The sequence below is a fragment of the Tympanuchus pallidicinctus genome, unplaced genomic scaffold (genome assembly GCF_026119805.1).
Source record: "Tympanuchus pallidicinctus isolate F22 unplaced genomic scaffold, pur_lepc_1.0 scaffold11, whole genome shotgun sequence".
Taxonomy (NCBI): Eukaryota; Metazoa; Chordata; class Aves; order Galliformes; family Phasianidae; genus Tympanuchus; species Tympanuchus pallidicinctus.
The window spans coordinates 13,736,039-13,758,397 of NW_026294627.1; the positions used below are offsets into that span (position 1 = coordinate 13,736,039).

The 22,359-nt window shown below is 38.3% G+C and overlaps 1 protein-coding gene across 3 annotated transcripts in view; it reads left to right on the top strand.

Annotated features, from left to right (window-relative positions):
• The window catches only part of ATM (ATM serine/threonine kinase), a 58,971-nt gene extending 39,084 nt beyond the window's left edge, over positions 1 to 19,887 (top strand). For 2 of the 3 annotated variants that reach the window (XM_052670887.1, XM_052670889.1), the window contains 21 exons: positions 276 to 424; positions 1,981 to 2,085; positions 2,627 to 2,746; positions 3,638 to 3,872; positions 5,156 to 5,323; positions 6,421 to 6,540; positions 7,450 to 7,667; positions 8,374 to 8,581; positions 9,516 to 9,629; positions 10,033 to 10,191; positions 11,270 to 11,408; positions 11,783 to 11,865; positions 13,167 to 13,307; positions 13,901 to 14,017; positions 15,195 to 15,344; positions 16,204 to 16,369; positions 17,362 to 17,448; positions 17,540 to 17,654; positions 17,852 to 17,915; positions 18,566 to 18,702; positions 18,830 to 19,887. In XM_052670887.1, the coding sequence (XP_052526847.1) occupies positions 276 to 424; positions 1,981 to 2,085; positions 2,627 to 2,746; positions 3,638 to 3,872; positions 5,156 to 5,323; positions 6,421 to 6,540; positions 7,450 to 7,667; positions 8,374 to 8,581; positions 9,516 to 9,629; positions 10,033 to 10,191; positions 11,270 to 11,408; positions 11,783 to 11,865; positions 13,167 to 13,307; positions 13,901 to 14,017; positions 15,195 to 15,344; positions 16,204 to 16,369; positions 17,362 to 17,448; positions 17,540 to 17,654; positions 17,852 to 17,915; positions 18,566 to 18,702; positions 18,830 to 19,013 (2,979 nt within the window). In that variant the 3' untranslated portion in view covers positions 19,014 to 19,887. The remainder of the gene's footprint in view (positions 1 to 275; positions 425 to 1,980; positions 2,086 to 2,626; positions 2,747 to 3,637; positions 3,873 to 5,155; positions 5,324 to 6,420; positions 6,541 to 7,449; positions 7,668 to 8,373; positions 8,582 to 9,515; positions 9,630 to 10,032; positions 10,192 to 11,269; positions 11,409 to 11,782; positions 11,866 to 13,166; positions 13,308 to 13,900; positions 14,018 to 15,194; positions 15,345 to 16,203; positions 16,370 to 17,361; positions 17,449 to 17,539; positions 17,655 to 17,851; positions 17,916 to 18,565; positions 18,703 to 18,829) is intronic. The other variant, XM_052670888.1, reaches the window with a different exon arrangement.
• The last annotated feature ends 2,472 nt before the right edge of the window (positions 19,888 to 22,359 follow it).

Sequence of the window (22,359 nt, forward strand, 5' to 3'; positions counted from 1 at the left end):
AGATGGTTCATTTCAAACACATCATGAAAATTTTATTTCAAAGACTGCCAGTGACAGTAGTAATAAACCATTTTCCAAGTTTGCAGGTGTTGATAATGTGATTAATAGCTGTCTTATTAAAAGCTTTTTGTGCTGAGTTGAGAAATGTTTATGGTTCTGCCTTACCAGCAAAGGTTTCTTTGTTAGCAAAGGTAAAACAAATCCTTTAAAAAAAAAAAAGCAATTCATATTGTCAGAGGAGGAAAAGCAAAGTTCATTAACTTTGTTAATTGCAGGCTTTGCAGAATTTTGGGCTTTGCCACACTCTTTCCATGTATTTAAAAGGACTGGAACATGAAAACACTGAGTGGTGTGCAGAACTCCAGGAAATACGCTACCAGGCAGCGTGGAGGAATATGCAGTGGGACAGCATCTCATCTGTCAAGTAAACCAACTTATTTTTTCAGTTTCTTGACTGAAAGACAGTGGTTTCAATTCCAAGCAAACATAATTTCAATGATGGAGATCACCTACTTTATTTTAATCATTGAACTAAAATGCCATCATTCTCACTTAGACGTATTTTATGTGTACTTCATTTTATATTAATTTGAGTTACTTCCTGTCTGTTCATATCTCTTAACATTCTTCCTAAGTGAAGTGAATTTTTTTTTTTACGCAGAGAGCAGATGTCTTAATTGTGTAAGAGAGAGATGCACTTTTTTTTTTTTTTTTTTTTTAGTTTGTAAACTGATGGGAAAGATACTAATCACTAAGCCTTGAAATGTTATCGAGAAGAAAAAAGGAAACAAATCTTGATTCATGGCTACTTGATTTTAAGGAGCAATCCCTCCCTTCATGCCATGAAGGCTAATTGCATCCTGGCTTGTATCAGAAATAGTGTGGCCAGTAAAACCAGGGAAGTGATTGTCCTTTTCACAGAATCCTAGAAAGGTCTGGTTTGAAAAGGACCCCAGTGATCATCGAGTTTCAACCCCCTGCTATGTGCAGGCTCACCAACCACCAGACCAGGCTGCCCAGAGCCACATCCAGCCTGGCCTTGAATGCCTCCAGGGATGGGGCATCCACAGCCTCCATGGGCAACCTGTTCCAGTGTGACACCACCCTCTGAGTGAAAATCTTCCTCCTAATATCTAAACTAAATCTCCCCTGTCTCAGCTAAAGACCATTCCCCCTGTCACTATCCACCCTTGTAAACAGCCGTTCCCTGTTGTTGGAGAGTGTTGAAAGAGGGGCAGTGAAGCTGTGAAGAATCTAGAGAACAAGTCTTATGAGAAACAGCTGAGGAAATTGGGATTATTTAGCCTAGAGCAAAGGAGGCTCAGGGAGGTGAATCTTCAGGTGCATCAGTTCCTTCATCATCTTAGTGGCCCTTTATTTGTTGGACTTCTTCCAGTATGTCCATGTTTCTCTTGCACAATTGGACACAGTACTCCAGATGCAGGCACCAACACTGAATAGAGAAGTATCACTGCCGTTGACCTGCTGGTTTACTTTTGCCTAATGCAGTAGAGAATACCTCTGTTCTTCTCAATCGCAAGGGCCCGTCATTGCCTCATGTTCAGCTTGGTGTGCACCAAGATTCCCAGGCCCTTTTCTGCAGAGCTGCTTTCCAGCTGAGCATTCTCCAGTGTGTCCTGGAGCCTGGGGTTGCTCTCTACAGGTGCAGGACTCTGCACTTCTCCTTGTTGAACTTCATACAGTTTTTGTCAGCTCATTTCTGCAGTCTGTAGAGGTCACTCTGGGTTGGCTGTGCAGCCCTTTGGTTAGTCAGGCTTTCCCAGTTTTGTGTAGTACTGTGAATATAATATGAACTCTGTTTTTTCTTTGAAATTGAGAAGATTGCATTGTAATTTTTTGGAATGTGAAACAGGAGCTCATCCAGCCAGATAATGTTCTCATAAAATCATAGAGACAAAGTTGACTCTCTTACATAGATTTCCCCCTAATTTTATGTTGGTTTTCTTTTGTGTTTTTAAGGAATGAGACAGGTGGATCAGGGTACCATGAATCATTGTATGATGCTCTTCAGTCCTTACGAGATAAAGAATTTTCTACCTTTTATGACACTCTTAAGGTTGCCAGGTAAAAAACAAAGCAAAAAAAAATCCAGTTGTGTCAACATTCTGCTGTTACAGAAGGAGATGGAGAGAGTATATGTGCATGTGTGTGCGTGTGCACATGTGTTTGTTTGTAGTCACAGGATCTTTATAAAAACAGAGTTTTGTGGGTTTCAATTAATACTCATTCACAGAATAAAATTAGCTGTTCTGGACTGTAAATTAATTTCTGTTTTTGAATTTGTGCATATGTAATTTTAGTGTTAATTAGAGATATTTTTCCAATGCAATGCATCCCTTATTTAGCAGTCCTCTTGAATAGATTTAGATTCTGACTTTTTTTTTTCCACGTCAGCTATTCCATATGCTTCGTTTATATTTATCATATTTTCATTTATTGTCAAACTTTTTTGCTTTTTTTCTTAACAGTACTACAAAATTATATTTGCTGTTTAATTTCTGTTCACTGCATGGAAATTATGTCATGGTTATTTGGAATTCTTTGTAGATATTGAAAACTATTACCAATTCTAAAAAATATTGCTATTTCTCTGTTACATCCATAGGGTGAATGAAGTGGAAGAGCTGTGCAAAGGCAGTCTCGAGTCTGTGTATACATTATATCCAAGTCTTTGCAGATTACAGCTCATTGGAGAGCTGGAAAATATAGGTCTGCTATTTTCCAGGTATCTTTAAAGCATTGTTTTGTACTGCTTTTTCAGTTTTCTGAATTTTGATAATCAGATCTAGTACACAGCTTAAAATAACCTTACCAAATTTTATTCCTAAACTCTTCACACTCCACCTTAAAAAGTTATGGATGTTAGCTTAAGAATGGGAGCACAAATACAGATACTTTCTGTTTCCAGACCGAAATTTTTTTGTGGTCTAGTTTTAGCTGTGTGGTACTGTGCCAATATTGTATTGTAATCAGTTTTCTTTCCTTTGTTTTGAGCTCCCTGGTGCACCTCAGGGCAGCAGCCGGCCTCCTAATTTCTTGTCTGCTGAAATAACTGAATATTCTCTCCCTGTGATTCTACTGAAAATTGCTTCAATCTGAACCACTTTTGTCATGAACCAGTATTGCAATCAGCATTCCAGATACTTAACATTGCTTTTTAATAGGGCCAATTAATACCACGCTTTCTTCTGCCGTAGTTGTGTCAGTTTGGTTGTTTTACAGGCGTTCTCCTGTGAGTTAGTGTGTCAGGATTACTAAGAACCTTTGTATTTGCGCTTAATGAACTTAGAAAATCATACGTACAATGAAAACCTGTACTGCTACAGTGCCACAGAATTGGGATTTATTCTTATTTTAATCAGTATGTGACCTGTAGAGCAAAATGGGAGTTCTTCAAGTAGTCCAGTGACTGTGTGCATGTGATTCCCTTTGCTGATGGTTTTCAAAACAACTTCATCAACACTGTTTACAATGGGATTCTCTGGGCTGTTTCTTGGTTTTGAACTGTAGATTGTGAACTGCCTCTCTAGTTTACTGTTACTGTTCATCTTGCATCTCACAAATATTCAGAACAAGAATTAATAACAGGTCTTTTCCATTTTGGTAATGACTGCAGACCTGCTACAACTCAACAACTGAATGATATTTATTTGAAATGGCAGAGACAGTCCCAGCTTCTTGAGGACAGTGACTTCCATTTCCAGGAACCTGTCATGGCTCTGCGCACTGTAATTTTGGAGATCTTGCTTGAAAAGGAGCATGAAAGTGCCAAAAGAGAATGTATTAAAGACATTCTCACCAAACATCTCATGGAGCTCTCTAAATTGGCAAGAACTGCTAATAATACCCAGGTAACAAATTCCAGGAAAAGTTAGTGATGGATGTGTAGCTTTCCAGTTTGTAAAATAACTTGATTTTTCAACAGCATTAAACTGTATTCTAAGTTTTTTCAATGAATTGACTTTTTGGAGACTTAAAATATGTAGAACTTATTCAGTGTATTTATTGGCATATTGTTTAACTTTTGCTCACAGCCATAAGCCACTTGCTGAAGAAGATAATATTAAAATGAAATTTTTATCAAAGAATTTTCCTATGACTCTATTACTTTTCTTTTGTAGAGTTTTCTGTATCCATTTTTTCACTTGCACAATATTGTTCTGGTTTTCCACATTAAGACTGCTGAAAGAAGTCTATTGCTTCTGTGTCTATAGTGTTATCTTTGAGGATTTATATCCTGGCAGCACCATTGCACTGTGTGAAATATCTCTGTGAATGGCCTAGTGGGATTTGCAGTAATGGTTTCTGCAGCTGCTCATGCTGAAAACTCTGGCTCATTCTAGCTAATGCATCTGGAATAGTAACTCAACCATAACTTACAGAGCATCCCTATCCTTGAATGTAGGAAATTTCTGTAGGAAATAGTTTCAGCTAAATGTATAACCTGTGAAGATGATTTACTAGTATGAGGAAGTACATTAAAATTTGCTTTCAGAACATTTCTTGATCTTTCAGTGAATAATGACTTAATTAGTAGAAGTCTTTGACTTCATAAAATAGAGCAGTTTACTCAGCCTCTATAATTGTTTGGGAAATTACCTTCTTAATGTTTTTTAAAATCTCTAGCCTACCCAGCTACTAACACTATGCTGAGGAGTGTCCTGTATGGGCCTAAATAGGAGTTCATGTTTTTTACTTTGATTTTTAATTATAGAAAAAAAATATATTAAAATTGAGGTGTTATATCTGGGGAGGTTTAAAAGGTTCTGACATACTGAGCCAGTGTGTTTCTGAAAACACTGCCATTCCAGTCTTTTCAGTGCTGTAGGTCATGTATAAGTTTGGGGACATACTTTTGGGCCTTTCAAGCTGTGTGACGTTTAAAAGGTTCACGTTGAAATTTCATGTGGGGGTTTGTGAAGTTCAGTTCTGTATTCTGTTTTTGTTGCAAATTGGGATTTTTGTTCAAGTCTGTGGAAAGATGGCTTCATCTCTTTCATCGAAATGCATACTTAGCATTAGATAGACAGAATATGCTGCACATGCAGAACAAATTAAGATGAAGTGTAGAAGCAAAACAGAAATCCATGTATTTGACTTAAAGAATTGTTGATTAACTGTTTTTTTTTCCCAGCTTCCAGAAAGAGCTATGTTTCAGATCAAACAACACAACCCCACACAATATGGAGTTTCTGAATGGCAGCTAGAAGAAGCTCAGGTTTTCTGGGCTAAAAAGGAAGAGAGCCTTGCACTGAATATTCTGAAAGAGTTGATAAAAAAATTAGATGCAAACTGGTTTCAGGTATGTGCTGTGTAATGTGAGATCTAATGGAAATTAACTTATGGTATCTGTGGTTTTCTCTTGGAATAAAATAAAAAGGCCATCTGCAATATTATAGAATGTTCTTTTCAGTCTCAGGATGTGTGAAAGCAAAAAAAAATCTGTACTAGCAAATTGTAACAAGGGATTTCAGAGGGAATCCATAGGAGTGGCAAGTGTCAGAATTCATAGTTCAACTTCCAGTGCCACCACTGCGAGATTTATAGCTATTTAAATTCAGATATGAATTAATATCAATTTCCCTTGACTAAAGCAAATTATCATGTTTTGTACAATGCTGTCTGATAGAAGTGTATCTTCTTGTTTTGTGCCAGTTATTAAATGCAATAATGTCCAAGCAAAACTGTTAAGTATATTATGTTGGGAATATTGTACATCTTCTGTTACAGGACAAAGATTTCATCCTTTGTTTTATCCTTTGTCCTTATTGTGTGGATATTCAGTCTGTGATATTCATCAGCTTGTTACAGTCAGTGTTGTCACCTCACGTAGGTGGTCTTTAATATGTGTCCTATACACATATTTTGGAAACTTATCCTGCTGAGCTTATTCAAGCTGAGCTTACAATCTGCAGGGAAGTCCATTGGAAATCTACTCCATCATCTTTTCAGAGCACTTTTTAACCAACTTTCCATACATATGTCTGCCTGAAAAATGTAATGATCACATATAGTTATCACAGTACCTGATCCTTCCTACACTGTGCACAGTCATTGTTCAAATTAAATGGGTGTTATTTCTAAAATAATAAAATAAACAGTTATTAGAAATAACTGTTCTGGAAACAGTTCTGAATTTATTTTGTTTTTGTTCATTTTCATTGTTCAATTTGTCAGATATTTTAAAGTATGTACAGTTCTTATGTGATTCAAATTATTGACTACTATGTATGTGGAGAGTAAGTGGCAATGTGGATGCATTGCATGTAATAGACCTAAGTGACTGAATTATGTTTAGGGGAGTTAAAAGCTTTATAAATTGCCTACCTAATATGTCAGTGTTTTTTCATTTGATGCCTTGTTTTCTTTTTTTTTCTCCCCAAATTTGCTTTCGTAAAGGTGGAGAATGATCCTCACCTGAAATTGATGTATACGGAGTGTCTGAGGCTATGTGGAACCTGGTTAGCAGAAACATGTTTGGAAAACCCTACAGTCATCATGCAGAAATACTTAGAGAAGGTGCATTCAGTCTTTGAAATGCTCAGTCTTTGGGATAAACGCTGTTGTAGAATATTTTGTTACAATGTCAAGTACATTTTACAATTCAGCCTTTATTTTTGAGGGGTCAAAACTACAGTTTCTTAGTTAAAAAAAAAAAAACAACAAACCTTATATTTTCAGATAGCATTATGTAACATTGTAATCATATGAAATATTCACAATATGGTTTTTAGAATTTACAGTGAAATATCTATTAGTATTGGCTTAGAAGTGATAATGACTTATAATGTTTGCCTTTTTCCTTCCATCCCATTCTCATCTTTTCACCTCCAGGGGCAGATCATTGGCTTGGTCATATGTACTGTATGGGGATTGTATTTGTAGCAGTTTCATCCCAGGTGCTGGAAGATCTTGCACTCATGCTTCGAAGTACAGACATCTAAAAAAAATCTTAGCCACAGCAGAAATGTTTTTGTTAATGTGTCTAATTTGCCCACATTTCTTTATTTCTAATCTGTGAAAACTGTATGTAGCTGCTTTTCTCTTTCACTTTCTACATTGTTTCATCACTCTGGTAATTTGTATCAGTGCCTTTCACATGCAATTCCCTTCCTTTTTTGCCCTTTTTGACTATTTTTCTATTTTTTCTTACCATGTCTTGATACAAGGTTGTAAAACTTTATGCCTAGCTACTCTAAAAATAGGTTGTATTACAAAAGTAGCCTGATAGATTTTATTTTGTATTTATATATATTCATCAGAGGCATCCTTAAGTAACACAATTAGTTCAGACAAGCAAGTAGCCTTGCTTGAACCCTGCTTGAAGGGTTTGGTAAGATGACCTCCAGGAGTCCCTTCCATTCTGTTGTAGTTTGGTCGTCCAGTAGCCAACTATCAGCCTTACCGCTGTTGTAACTTCACTTTCAGGCTGTGGAAATTGCTGCAAGCCACCACGGAGACAGCAGCGATGAACTGAAGAAAGGAAAGACAAAGGCTTTCCTGTCTTTGGCTCGTTTCTCTGATAATCAGTACCAGCGAATTGAGAATTACATGAAATCCTCAGAGTTTGAAAATAAGCAGGCATTACTGAAGAAGGCCAAGGAGGAGGTTGGCCTCCTGAGGGAGCGGAGAGTTCAGACCAATAGGTGAGCATTCAAACTGAGAGCTGGTTACTACAGAGCCATTAAAGGTTTCATCTTTACTAGTTCTCTATCTGTCTGGGCAAGTGGTACAGCATGGCTCTCATCTCTACAGCAATGGCTGAATCCGTAATCCTCATTACCTGTAGTTACTGAACTGGGCTTGGACATTGTCTAGGAAAGTTCTGGTTGGTGTGGGCCAAAACTAAGCCAAGGAGCTTTGTAACAGTTAAAAAGTACAAATGATCATGAGCCAGAATTCATTTATTCCCCATCTGACAGAGTAAAAATAAGTGAGTTTGACATTTTTTTCCTATCAAACATTTGGTGAAATTTTAGAATTCATCTTAATGTAGAACTATTAAAGGAACAAGTGAGAGCAGTTGCAAGCAGGTGGTGAAATCTGAACTTCAACAGTTGGAAAGTGAAGTTCTTACACAAATGATTTGTACTGGATATTCACATTTATACCAAGATTGAGATTAAATCATTAAAAGAGAAAAGACAGTATTTACTTAGAGTGATGGCTTTGTTTGGAGATGCACCACAGGAATAGCTTCCACCATTTCATTTCATAGATGTTTATTTCATTGTGCTTGTACATATGAAACAAGTTTAAAAAAATGGAATTGGTAAGCAGCAGAACTAGGGACAGCCCAGTCAGTTAATTGAGAAGTAATTTCTTGTTTAAAAAGAATGTTTCTTCACATAGATATACAGTGAAGGTTCAGAGAGAGCTTGAGCTGGATGAATGTGCCATCCATGCCCTAACTGAGGATCGTCAGCGTTTCTTGTGTAAAGCAGTGGAGAACTACATCAGCTGTTTGCTCAGTGGGGAGGAACATGACATGTGGATCTTCCGACTGTGTTCCCTATGGCTTGAAAATTCTGGAGTTGACAGAGTCAATGAGATGATGAAGGTACGTCTCCTGCTGTTTTTCCTGAGGATGCTTTTACATTCATTATCCATCTTGCTTCTGCTCCTGTTTCTAGAAGATGAATTGTGCTGTGCTGTATGCTTTCCTTTGTATTTCCTTACCTTTTTCATCAAGACCTGCCTTTTCTGGTCATTATTGCTCATCAGTGAGTTGCTTATCAGTGACAGCTGTCATTCTCACTGCATTTTAATTTTATTTCAATTTAATGAAGCATTTAAAGTTGACATATCTGTAGGATGAAATGTATTCGTGATCCTTCACTGTTTCCAGTGTTGCTCTTTACATTCCTTGTATGCTACGATTGTCTTTCTTCATCATCTGTGAGTATGTTGTTCTAGAGATATGTATTGTACACTCTTCTGCGTGAAAGGATGTTCTTTTAGGCTCTCTGTAAAACACAGTAACCAAGGATTATTAAGGTTTTCATTCTCTGGTTCTGTAATTTCTGCAGTGATGCAGGATGTCTTTTCATTCTTAAATGAATGATCTGAATTTGTAACACGTCTGTGGAATTTGTTGCTTCATTTTGTCTTATAATTAACTTTGGAGAATAGTAAGTTTTCCTTTAATTGTACTTCTAACACCCAGTTATTTATTGTCTTAAGCTAGATTGTAAGGTTTTTTTTCTTGTTGTTTTTGTTTTTTTAATTAGTGAATCTAGATTTGAGGGTATTCTGAATTAATATGTCTAAGCTTTGCTCTAATAGAACAGCAAGAACTGTTTGTCACCAAGGCCTAGGAACATGAACCAAGGTGCTGTGATGCTCACTGGATTGCCATTTGGTCACACAGCAGTGATTACTCTGTTTAAATATAACAAACAAAACCAGGATGTCTCCCCCTTCCCTGGTATTTTATGATTATGATACTTTTTGGTGTTTAATGCAACTTTTTAACTGAATTTTCTCCACTACAGAAAAATGCAGAGAAAATCCCTTCTTACAAGTTTTTGCCTCTGATGTACCAGCTGGCTGCTCGAATGGGAACCAAGATGATGGGTGGTCTAGGATTTCATGAAGTTCTGAATAATGTAATTCATCATTTTTTTTCTGAAGATACTTTGCTAGATGTAGTGGTACATTCTCCTAAACAATAAATGCATCTTCCTTTGTGCAGTCATAGTCCAATGAGTTATGGACATGATAAGTGCTGATTGAAATGAGTGATGCATGATGAGGGATCAAGGAGGGAGAAGATTGGGATTTTTACATTGTTACATCGTTGGTTTTGTTGTTGTGTAAAACTAGTCCTGTGCAGATATAGAAATGCATTATGAATGTATTAGCATTGTGGAGATAATGTCTAAGTGATTCCTGTTCTTTATTTCTCATGGAGAGTGTTAGAAGCTTAAAAAACTAATGCTGTTAATTAATTAATTTTTCTTTCTCCCGTATGCTTTTCAATAATGGAATCTTCTTGTTTTTCCCTGACAGCTGATGTCCAGGATTTCACTGGATCACCCACATCACACTTTGTTTATAATACTGGCCTTGGCAAATGCTAACAAAGATGAACTCCTGACAAAAACAGATGCAAAAAGAATAAATAAGTTAATTAAAAATGCACCAAAAGAAATTTCACAGCTTGATGTGGTAACTTGAAAAATTCTATTAATCACATTCAGTCTTGTAATAAATATCTCTGTTATTTGTTTTAATGAATATTTTGTTGTAGAGCTCAGCAGCTGACTTTTGTTAAGAAAATTTGAGAGGAAAAAAAGGTGTTGGCTTTTTTTTTTTTTTTTTTGTGACAGTAGAACTTTCTTTGTGTATGAAGTGATTACTGCTGTTGAAATAGGCTGTTACTGAAGCTGAATAAAGCAAGGTTAACATTTCCTGCAATAGATACCCCCCAGTTATTGCATAGCATTTTGTGATAAATGTCCTTTACTTGTTATTTAAGTAGGGGCTTGAGTATATCTGTTGTTGAAAGTTGATACTGAAAGAAGCCTTAAGTAGTAGCATCTATTCAAAGTGTTCAACCTTATGTAGTGTGCTTTGTTTCTTTATATGATGTTAATGTTAAAAGCCATGGTGATATGTAATGCTGAACTGCAGCTTCAGAATAATTTTGTGATTACTGAATCTTTATTGGTACCTGCCTGTGGAACCAACTCATGTCTGGATTAATGCCCTTTCTCTCCCTCTTCACTGTAACAATTGTTTGTCATTGCCCTCCTACCCCTCTCCTGATACAAATTTTCACCACATTTGTATGTGGCTGTTTTTTCTTTTGTTATCCCACCATTCAGAGTAGGCCTGTTCTAAACTGAACTAAGTCTGACAACGTTAGGTACAGAAGGGGCACGTGGTCATATTTCTTCCCTTGTGTTCAGACTTCTACTTCATTTGGGAGTAAGCAATGGAAGCAGGAATATGAGGAAAGAACATCCTAAACCACCTGTCCCTTTTTTTCTGAAGAATTTTTGTTGTTTTCTTGCACTCTGACTGGACAGACTTGCTCCATTTCTGCCCACAGTAATCAATTTTTCTCTTTATCTGAGAGATAAAAAGCTCATATCAACAGAGCTGTCAGTTACTGCAATTTTCTATGTTTTCATACAATGGATCTCAATTATACTTAAGTAACTGCTTGCTATTATGCATCTTTAGTTAAACAAAGTGTCATTTGAATATCTGATTTTTATACTTTTCTGTTTTTATATTTAAGGACCGAATGGAGGCAGCTAGAAATATAATCAACATCATAAGAAAGAGGAGAGCTCACATGGTTAGAGATGTAGAAGCGCTTTGTGATGCTTACATCACGTTAGCAAATGTAGATGCTACTCCATGGAAAGCCCAAAGAGGTAAGTCATGAAAAAATGATTTGATGGTTTTCATTTTCAATAGTGAAGATATGTGTTACACATGTTTTTCAGCAACAAAAAAAATCTAGATACTGATACTTTGTTAAAGGAGGTAGTGTGCTAACATTTTGCCCTGCTTTTTTTAAATGTAGAATTTAGCTTGGATTAAAGGTTGTAGGCATTGCTCACACTGTAAGATTTGGACTTTGTGAGTATTAAACTCCAGAAAACTCCAGTTGTGCTGTGGTCATCTTCATCAGCTCAGAACAGAAGTATGCAGTGGGATTTTGGGTCCCAAAAGCAGTGTAAACTGCTTTTTGTAAATGTATGTTTATAATTCTAAGTATAAAGGTATGAATTCCATTTAATTACAGGAGGAATAAGTATTCCAGCTGACCAGCCAATTATTAAACTGAAGAACCTGGAGGATGTTGTTGTTCCTACCATGGAAATTAAGGTGATTGAAATTGAAATAATTATATGCTACAATATTGTATCTTAGGATTACCTTCAAGTTCTTATGACAGTCAGACTGCGTATCTCTTTATCACATCCTAGAGATCTTTACAGGTCAGTTTATCTGGATTACTTCCCTGTGAGGTGGGAGATGCCAGCTGAGATCCTTCTCATTAGAAGGCCCTTAGAAGACCTTGACCCAAAGTTCTTAGCTTTACTAGATAGGGGTTTCTTTTTATGAAAATGATTTTGCCACTGGTTAGTCTTTGATCATCTAAAGGAGTGATGAGATCCCTACACCACAGAGAAGATCTGGTAATCTGAATCTCTTATTTTGTAGGTGCTAGCTCAGAGTTTTAATGCAGCATTCAATGTTCAGAAAGGTGTGAGGTGTAATAGGTCTGCCTCTTCTCCTGTTCCTAAGGGACTAGTTTATGTGCTTTAGCATTCAGTAACGGTGAATGATCCATTCTCCTTAGCATAAATAGGTGGATGTACTGGCACTTATCCTTAGGTGTCCAAACATGTGGGCATATTTCCTTTACCCAGGAAGCCTAGCAGTTGCAGGAGTATGTAATTGCTTTTTGAGCCAGCCATCTAAAATTTAAATTTTGAAGCTGAACTTCCCTGTGTTGAAGTCCCCCTGGCTGTGTCTATACAGCTGAACAGATAGGCAAGGGAACTGTTTTAGGCTCTTTGACTTCAGAGGCATGAAACTGCCACTCACACTAAGTCACACTTGTTTGTAGGGCCCGCTTGGTCCCACGTGTTGCTCATCTGTAGGATGAAATTGTTATTTTCTTCGTTTTTATTCTTCCCCTGTTCAAATGATTTGAAATAATAGGAGCTCTGTAATGTAAACAACTTTTCTTACAGCTAACTGAATAGGGTTGCTTTGTGGCACAAGGAAATGTAGGGTGGTTGAAGAGACAGGTCATACAGATATGGACAGTTTGAGAATCATAGATGAGGCCCATTTGCAGCCCAGTGTAAGGTTAATGTCCTCCGACCTCACATGAATAATTTCTGGCAGAATGCTTGTTGGCACAAGATGAAGTTGTGTCATTGTTTGTTGAGAAGTCTACAGCCCCACATCCCCTCTACCAGCGAGGCGAGCAAGCAGGAACTGCTCTCATGCCTTTGCTCAGCATATTTTTGTAGCTTTTAAGGGTATTATCATTGTAAATGACAGAACACTTACAATAATATTTAAAATGTGGTTTGCAAACATGTCATTAATGTTTTCTCTGAGGCAAATGCAGGTATTATTTCTATTGATATTAAACCAATTTATAATTTCAGGTGGATCCCACAGGAAGATATGAAAATTTGGTGACAGTAAGGTCTTTTAAGCCAGAATTTCACTTAGCAGGAGGTCTGAATCTGCCAAAAATAATCAATTGTATAGGATCAGATGGTAAAGAAAGAAGGCAGCTGGTGAAGGTAGGCTCTGTCTGTTGTAGTGGCAATTTTTAAATTGTCAGATCATTTTTCTCTAGTATCACTTGTGTGCCATAAGCAAACTTTACACAGTTCAGTTTTCCCTGTTCAATGATGCTTTAGTAAAGGAAATCACAAAATACCTTGTAACATTCAATATTTTTGTAAATATCACCTACCTATCTGAACAGTTTCTCAGTGAACTCAGTTGGTTTCTGCCTGGCCCCGATGCCTTGTAAACATCCAGGAGCTGCTGTGAGAATTCTGATTGGTGGTTCAAAGTCGGATAATCATAAAAGTTTTAAGGAGAGATGGGAGTCTCCAGGCATGCATTGTATTCTCACAATAGCAGTACCAACTGATGCTCTCTGTCTGCTCTCTGTCAGATTGCTACAAACGGAGAACAAGGCAACTTTTGTAAAAAAAATAAAAATAAAACAAAAGGGTACCTTAAGGTACGTAGGTTGTTTGAAACCTTAATTGAATAGCATTTGTGAAAAGAAGAAGGCAGCTTGTCAAGTTAATGATATTCTGAGTGGCAGAACAGGAAGTTGGATGCTGGAAAAAGTGCTTTTTTTTTCCTATTTATGCAAAAGGGCCGTGATGATCTGAGGCAAGATGCTGTTATGCAGCAGGTTTTCCAGATGTGTAACGCGTTGCTCCAGCAAAACACTGAAACGCGGAAGAGAAAATTAACCATCCGAAGATACAAGGTAACCCTGGGCCACTGCTGCAGCAGAGAAAGAATACTGCTGATACATGATAAAGTGTATTGTCTCCTCTTTTTGACCCTAGGATAATGTAAAACTGTATTTATTTGTATGTTGTGAAAACTGGCCCTGTGCCTTAAAGCGTGGAATAAATTTGTTATCACAGAGCATTTTTTTCCAACCCTTAAAAAGCTGCTGCTCACTGTATATAGAGATACTGTTCAAAGCTTTCTTTGTATGAACTTATGACTGAAATTAAGTCACTCGCAGCCTTTGAATTGTAAGTTTTTAAAATGAGCATGCAAGTTCTTTAACGAATTCTTGTTAACTTTAGTTGTGCAGTGTTCCTTGCAGTAGAATCCAGAAATTCTGTCTGGAATCTGTTCCTGCAGGATTTGAATTGCAGATCTGTTTCTGTTGGAATTGAGAATGGCAAAAAATTCTAAGTGTAAATGCAGAAAGAGCATTTCAACAGAAATTTTCTTCTCCTTTTCCTTTTTTGTATGTTGGGGATTACAGCAGTAGCTGTGGAGGTGAGCCCTGAGTAAGTACTCTAAAAGTTGAAGTTCTTGTCTTTGACAAGTGAGAATTGTGCATTCCAGAATCTCTAAGGAAAGGTATCTGAAGTGCCAGCGTAGTCCAGGAGTTCATAGGTGGAGTTTGATGCACATTTTAAAATAATTTTCAATAAAGTTGTGTGGTTTTACGTGTTTAAAAAGGAACAGGAACAGAGAGGAAGAAACGCGGGATTGTATAATGAGATGAAGAGACTTCCATAAGGAAAGAAAACTGAAGGGAACAGGCCAGAGCTGTTTCTCTGAGGCCAGCAGACTGTTGGTTCTCAAAGCCCATTCTGTGTTCTAGAACACTGGTCCAAACAGGGAAACTGGGCAGAATAATTAAGTTGTACTGCAGTATGTAGTAGAGGGTTCTCTGGGCTAAGGAAAAAAAGTGCAGGTATTTGCTAGAAAAACTTGGTGTTCATTGTATTATATGACTTTTTTATATTACCTGTGTATTAAGATCATATGTTGTGATCTGCTGTGCAGTTTGGTTTTGTGCATCTTTAAACAAATGCGAATATCCATCCACCCTGCTCTGCAGGATGCATGGTTGTGGAGACGTGTGTGTGAGTGTGTGTTTACCTCTCCCCCATGCAGCACTGGTTTTGTCTGTGCAGGTAGTTCCCCTTTCTCAGAGGAGCGGTGTGCTCGAGTGGTGCACAGGAACCACCCCCATTGGGGAGTTCCTTGTGAACGCTGACAACGGAGCCCACAAGAGATACAGGCCTCACGATTACTCCGGTTTCCAGTGCCAGAAGATAATGATGGTGAGTCAAAATAATTAAAGAAAAATTCTCTGCCATTCCAAGAGGGTTCTTTTATGCTTTTGACGTGTAATAATGAATGTGACCTGTGGCATGGTGCAAATAGATCTTCAGACTGTTCTGAATGCAGCTTGGGAAGAATTATTGCAAAATCAAAATTGCCGAATGAATTCCTGTTGTAAGAAAGAACTGAATATGACTGAATCTCCAAGAACTTTACTGTGAGAGTGGTGAGGTGCTGGAACAGGCTGCCCTGAGAGGTTGTGAATGCCCCATCCCTGGAGGTGTTCAGGGCCAGGTTGGATGGCGCCCTGGGCAGCCTGGTCTGGTATTAAATGGGGAGGTTGGTGGTCCTGCATGTGGGGCAACAGGGGTTGGAGATTCATGATCCTTGAGGTCCCTTCCAACCCTGTGCCATTCTGTGATTCTGTGAAGAAGTGAAATGTTTTCTAGAATGTAAATATATTGGAATTTCAAAATAATCATTGCAGAGACCCACGAGATTCAATATGAAGTTACCCTGAATTAGCTGATAGTCACCATGTTTCTCATTGCATTGAGAAATGCTTTATTTTTAGGAATAAAGCAAAATACCTGAGTACAAGAATATGATTTTAGAATGAAGTTTAGATGAATTACTGTCTTAATTGCCATAAGACAGCATTAAAAGGTCCAGCTCCTTAATTGCTCAGTAAAGCAGACAGCTGGGTGTATTAACACTTGCTGTTAAAAGGCATTCATTCACAGCTCAGAGAAGGGGGTGGGAACAGCGTTTGAGGGGTGGGGAAAAGGATAAAGAAAAGGAACATATTTCCTTCCAAATCAATCGATCACACAGAAAACATTTTTTGTGTGTTTAAAGGATGCACAAAAGAAACATTCTGAAGAGAAATACAACATCTTCATGAAGGTCTGTGACAATTTTCAACCTGTGTTTCGTTATTTCTGCATGGAAAAATTCCGGGACCCAGCTGTGTGGTTTGAGAAGCGATTGGCGTACACTCGCAGCGTGGCTACATCTTCTATAGGTATCACACTGATCTATTAACATGGCTTTTTAGATTATGGAAGGAGAAAGTTTTACCACTTTGGAGGTAATGACATTTCTGGTCTTGTCACGTGTCAGAAAAGGGGAGCTGGAGGGGGCAAAAATGCCAGCAAGAGCACCGGCACTATTTTTCTAACTAAAGCTGCTGATTCTTCCCCCCTCTCCTCTTTCTTCTCTTGTTTTATAGAGTATTTATGTGTTTAGGTTCAGGTCCTTTTCAAACAATAATTCTATTATTGTGCTTTAAGGGTTTTTGCACTTCATCTGTATCCTAAAATGTTTTAATATTTTAATTTCCTTGTACTGCTGTCATTAGGAGTGACTGAAACGCTGATTTTAAATCTGGCATTTTTCTTTGGTTTCTCTGTCTCAGTACGGAAGTGTATGTACAGAAGTTCTGCATTACTTCTGGCTGACTCAGTTCAGTATTGAATCTCTGGAATATATTTGTTAGCATATTGCATACGTTGCAATATACCCTGCTTTAGATATTAGCATATTGCTTGTACATTTAAGGGAGATTTAAATCAGATGCCTGGGGAACTGAGAGGGCAGTGAGGCACTGGCGCAGCTGCTCAGAGAGCTGTGGGTGCCCCATTCCTGGAGGTGCTCAAGGCCAAGTAGGATGGGGCCCTGGGCAGCCTCAGCTGGTGCCTGATTTAGTGATTGGCAAACCTGCCTGCAGGAGGGGGCCTAGAAGATCTCTGAGGTCTCTTCCAGTCCAAGGCGTTCTATGAATCAATGAAACACTTTTTTTGCTGAAAAATTAAGTAAATCTACAGTTTAACAGAATTTAAATGACAGAATTTTGTAGGAATTTTGTGAAGTGCATTTGCTCTTTAGTGGAACATGGGGGAAGAATTAGTCTCAGTTTGTTTACATGTGTTAAAGTGATTCTAATAGTGTTTAGTAAAATCTTCCCTGGTTTTTATGGTGTGTACTTAGGGTTTCAAACTTGCCTTTTTCTTTCAGTTGGCTACATCCTTGGACTTGGAGACAGACATGTTCAGAATATCCTGATAGATGAACAAACTGCAGAACTGGTGCATATAGATTTGGGTAAGTGGAAAGATAAGAGAATCCGTATTTTTCTTATTGTTGTTTTGTTTTGGTTTGGTTTTTTTTAGCATATATTTGATCTTTATTTTAGGAGTTGCTTTTGAGCAAGGTAAAATCCTTCCCACTCCAGAGACTGTTCCATTTAGATTAACCAGGGACATTGTGGATGGAATGGGCATTACTGGAGTAGAAGGAGTCTTCAGAAGGTGAGTGGTCTTGTATTGCACCACTGTGTGGTCATAAGAAGGCAGCAGAGTAGTTCAGGCACTCTGGTTGTTTTGTGTTAAATAGTCCCAGTGCTTGAGGGGAGACCTATTGATGATATCCAAATCTAAGTGCTGCTCTCTAAATCACACACTGTTATTGATGTAACTGTTAAATAATACAGTAAAATATTTTCTAGATGCTGTGAGAAAACAATGGCTGTCATGAGAAATTCTCAGGAAGCTTTGCTGACTATTGTGGAGGTAACTGGTTTTTTCCAAGAGCAAACTGCCACAGTATCTTCAATCTCTGGTCTTTGAACAGATTACTGTACCAAATACTTACATGTTTTTTGTTTGTTTTCTTGAATTTACACTTAGTGTAGTTGGTCAGATTTCTTAATTCATGCTAATTCAGTAAAACCAAGCCCAAGCTAATCTGCATTTTCTTTGGGGACTGTTTCAGATAAACAGATTTCCCTCTCCTGTATCTAAAATACCTGTGACTGTCTTCTAGCCAAAGAGCTGTGTTCTTTGCACGAGTGCTGCTAACTGAAGTAGATACTCTTTGCATAAGTCACAAAGAAAAGAATTAAACCCTTAAGCAGCCTATACTGTGCACCCAAAATTAATAATGATATTTAGTGCTTAGAAAAATATGAAAAAAGAAGACCTTTTTGTTGTTACGATGGGACTGAATGTCAAAACTGAGTCAAGTATGAAGAACTTGGCATGATTAGATGTGGTTTTATTGCTGCATTGTCTGCTAAGCAATTTTCTCCCCTCCCCCCCAGTAAGTCAGTATAGATATTATAATTAGCATGAGCATCAACTGAATGTTTCCCTTCCTTATAGGGCACTGAACTAGATGTAATTAACAGCTGAAATTAAGTGAATGCTTGTTTGTGATGTAGGTGCTGCTCTATGATCCCCTTTTCGACTGGACCATGAACCCTTTGAAAGCTTTATATCTGCAGCAGAGACCAGAGGACGAGGCTGACATGAGCTCTACTCTCGGTGCTGATCCACGAGCATGTAAAAGGAAAGCCAGGTGCCAGATTTACTTTTCTTTTTGATCTGCCAACTGCACTGTTGCTGTGCTTTACAGTTCTATAGACCAGCATTGCTCGTTCTGTTCAGGATCCATGTCTAGTGCTGGTTTCCCTTTTTTCTGCCAGCAGTGATGACCAGAGCTTTAACAAGGTGGCTGAGCGCGTTCTGATGAGACTTCAGGAGAAGCTGAAGGGCGTTGAAGAGGGAACGGTGCTCAGCGTGGGAGGGCAGGTGAACCTGCTGATACAGCAGGCCATGGACCCTAAAAACCTGAGCCGCCTCTTTCCTGGCTGGAAACCCTGGGTGTGACTTGGAAGGATCCAGTGTGTTTTTGGCAGAGATTATTTACAGCAGCAAATGTCTTAGCATTTCAAATTTCTATTTGCATATTAAACATTGGATCAGGTGAACTGTAAATGTTTATATGTATCAGTATTGGGTGGATGGCTTTGGGTGGTTTTTTTCATTAACTTGTTATCAAGAAAACATTTTCTTCCTCCACTTATGTTTGCAATACAGCCTAAAAGCAAGCAGTGCTTTGCTGTTTTCTGTGGCTTGCAGGGACTTTGCTCATACATAATGTTCTTAAAGCCTGAGGATCATCACTTGTCTAACTGATCAATATCGAGTCTTGCAGGTAATAATTTGGCATAGTAACATGGCTGTGCAGAATGGACAATCTGAAAAGCAGGCATGATGAAACAAGTGACTGGATTACATTTCAGGAGTGAGGGGAAGGGAACGTACATTAAAGATAATGCCACAGTGGTAGTTGGCAGAAGTGCAACTGAAAACAAGAGAACTTCCTGTTTCACAAGCTGGAAATTCAGGATATTTTTCTTAGCTTAGTTAAATGGGATATGACCCTTGAGCCAAGTGTAATACTGCTGCTTTTTTCCTGGTGAAATTATGCTTATATTTTATTTTTATAAATCACTTGTTTTCTATTTTGCTATAGTGTTACTATAATACTGTAAAATATATGTGTATATATATTTGTTTTTGTAACTAACTCTTGTGATAAAAGAGACTGGCTCTACACTGGTGTACAAGATGTCCCTCTGAGACAGTCATTCTGTATCTGGAGTACCTTCAGGAACACTGATGTTATGTTTTGAGTACAAAAATCAGTAGTAGTTGTACTCATTTTTACAGACAACATTGCTGCTTCTGAAATAAAAAGGCTCATCAGTGCATACTGATAACAGAAGAATCTCCTCAAACAACAATCTCATTCATACATCTAATAAAGTTTTCTAAATCATCCCTATGTTTAAAATTATGAACAGAGTACTTTCACATTATCCTACTTTACACTTGGCGCGTTTTTACAGCAGCATTGGCAACGAATTTCTGGTCTAATCTACATTTCACTGAATTGTGTTTTCTCACAATTTTGATGCTGTGTCTTTGTTTTATATGTTAATGTTAACAGAATGAGAGGAATCGTTTGTTTTCATGATGCTGACGTAAAGCTGTGTTGATCCTTGGAACCAAAAGTGCCCTGTGCCTTTCACTGAGGAGTGGCGGCGCTCTGCTGGGGTGCAGCTGTTTGCTCTCTGGAAATGGAACTTAGGAAAAGACTGAATAACAAACGCTTGGACAGTTTTTACTGTTAAGCAGGGATTAAAGAAAATCCAGTCCTGTTTCCTGAAGTTTCTTTCTCGTGCTTCTGACAGAGGAAGTTCTTTGGCTTTCTTATTTTGTAATAAGTGAAGTACACTCTCAGTGATTGAAATGAATGTTGCATGAAAGTGTTTGGCAGATCCTGTCCTTCCTTCGTGAGTTACAGATGCTCCACTTGAAAGGGAATTTAGCCTCATTATTTGAAACAAACACTGAAACCGTTAATATTAATTCAATTGTCTATGGAAAGTCTAACTTCAGAGGAAATAATACAGTTATTCCTCTGCAGTGCTGTTAGCTTGCTGTTTAGTGTCTACATTGGCATGCTACCTTTGCAAAGCCTCATATAACCAATGGTAACCCACAAAGACTGCTTTCTAATTATTTTTGTTCCAGTAATTCGTTAATTTTTAAACATCAAAATTAGTGAATTGTTTCCAAAACTGTATTGTCTGTAAGTATACAGTTTCCTTGTAGAAGAGTAGAAGAAGGGAAACCTGGGTGGAAACGCTCTTTAATTCTGAACAACGTAACCATTGGCAGAAATGTTTCTTCTGAAGACAAGGAGGACTGCTAGTTGAGAGCCTCATACATTTACTGTCTTAGTAAGCTACAGACACAGGAGGACGCATTATGCTGCATTTTGGTATTATTTTTTTTCCTGGAAATTGTCTTAGTAATGTGAAACACATTTAGAAGAGGTCATTTCTAAGAAAAATGAGCAGTGATCTGATGTGGAGGTGAGGTTTGTAATGGATATTGATTTGTTGAAGACAGCTGTCTGCTTAAAATTGGCCTTCTGATGTAACTTCTGTTGGACAAATATCCTCAGCAGCGCGCAGTGCAACGCTGTGGGTGTCAGCAGGTGATGCAGTTTGGAAGATACAACCTGACTGAAACTTTCCACTGTCAATGGTCTGTGGATAGGAATCGCATCAAACTGATTGCCTGGGGAGCTGCATCCTGTTTAGATAAAACCAGGATGTCCATCTGTGTGAGTGGAAATACGGCTTGTTCCTATGGATAAAGACAACTGAATGTGATTTTTGCAGTAACTGAATTAGGTCACTATTGTTTGTTACTATGAAACTGAATTTATAAACTACACTCATTACATCACTGCTGCTTCTTGAGCTCACTAAAATGTTAGGCTTCATATTTGCAGGGACCAAGGAAACGCAAATACCTATCAAAGATCCCCCTTTTGAATCAGTTCATCTGTCAGGATTGAGCTGTGAGGAAGTCTTGTGCTCTTGCGAGGACTCCTTGGCAATGATGCACCTTCCTGCCACCTTGGGGCTGAAGCAGTGTTAGGATGCCCAGTGGTGCCTGGCTGTTTCTAGATTACTGAGTGTCAGAAGTTGGCTGTGTTTGTCACAGACAGGCAGGTGTTTGGGGCTTTTCTTTGCATTATGCTGGGAGAAGGAAGGGGTGGGGAGAGAGGCTGAGTGCTTTTCTAATAGCAGAGGAAAGTCTTCCAATTCCCAGTGATGGGTGCTATGCATTCTGACTGTCCTAAACCACGTATCCTGAGTGCTGGTTATTGAGAAACCAACTCTCTGTTGCCAAAGCACTATTCTACAGACCAGTACAGGAAAATTCTGCCATAGAGAACAGGTATTTGGCTTGTCGAAATTTCTCAGTATTTTCATTTGTTGACACAAAGCCCCTGTTTTTCATTCCCACTCAACCCCCCAGTGTTTCCTTTCCCAAAAGCAGAGAAAACTGAACTTAAAGATAGGAAATCATGTGCTCTGGAAGTGAAGGTGTCAAAGGAGTGAAGCTGTTTCCCAAAACGTAGTTGTGTTTCTGAGTCGCAGCTGGAACTTGTTTTATGGAAAGCTGAACAGATTGAACATAAAAGGTTCTTCAGCCTGCAGAGCCCTCAGCAACGTGATGGAATGGATTTTTCATTCACATGAGGTTAATTTCTTAATATTTGGGAAAGTTCTGTGATGCTGGAGATGCTGGAGATGTCAGCAGCTGAAGTGCCAAAATGGCCGCTCCCTAAGGTGCGTGGAAGCCGCAC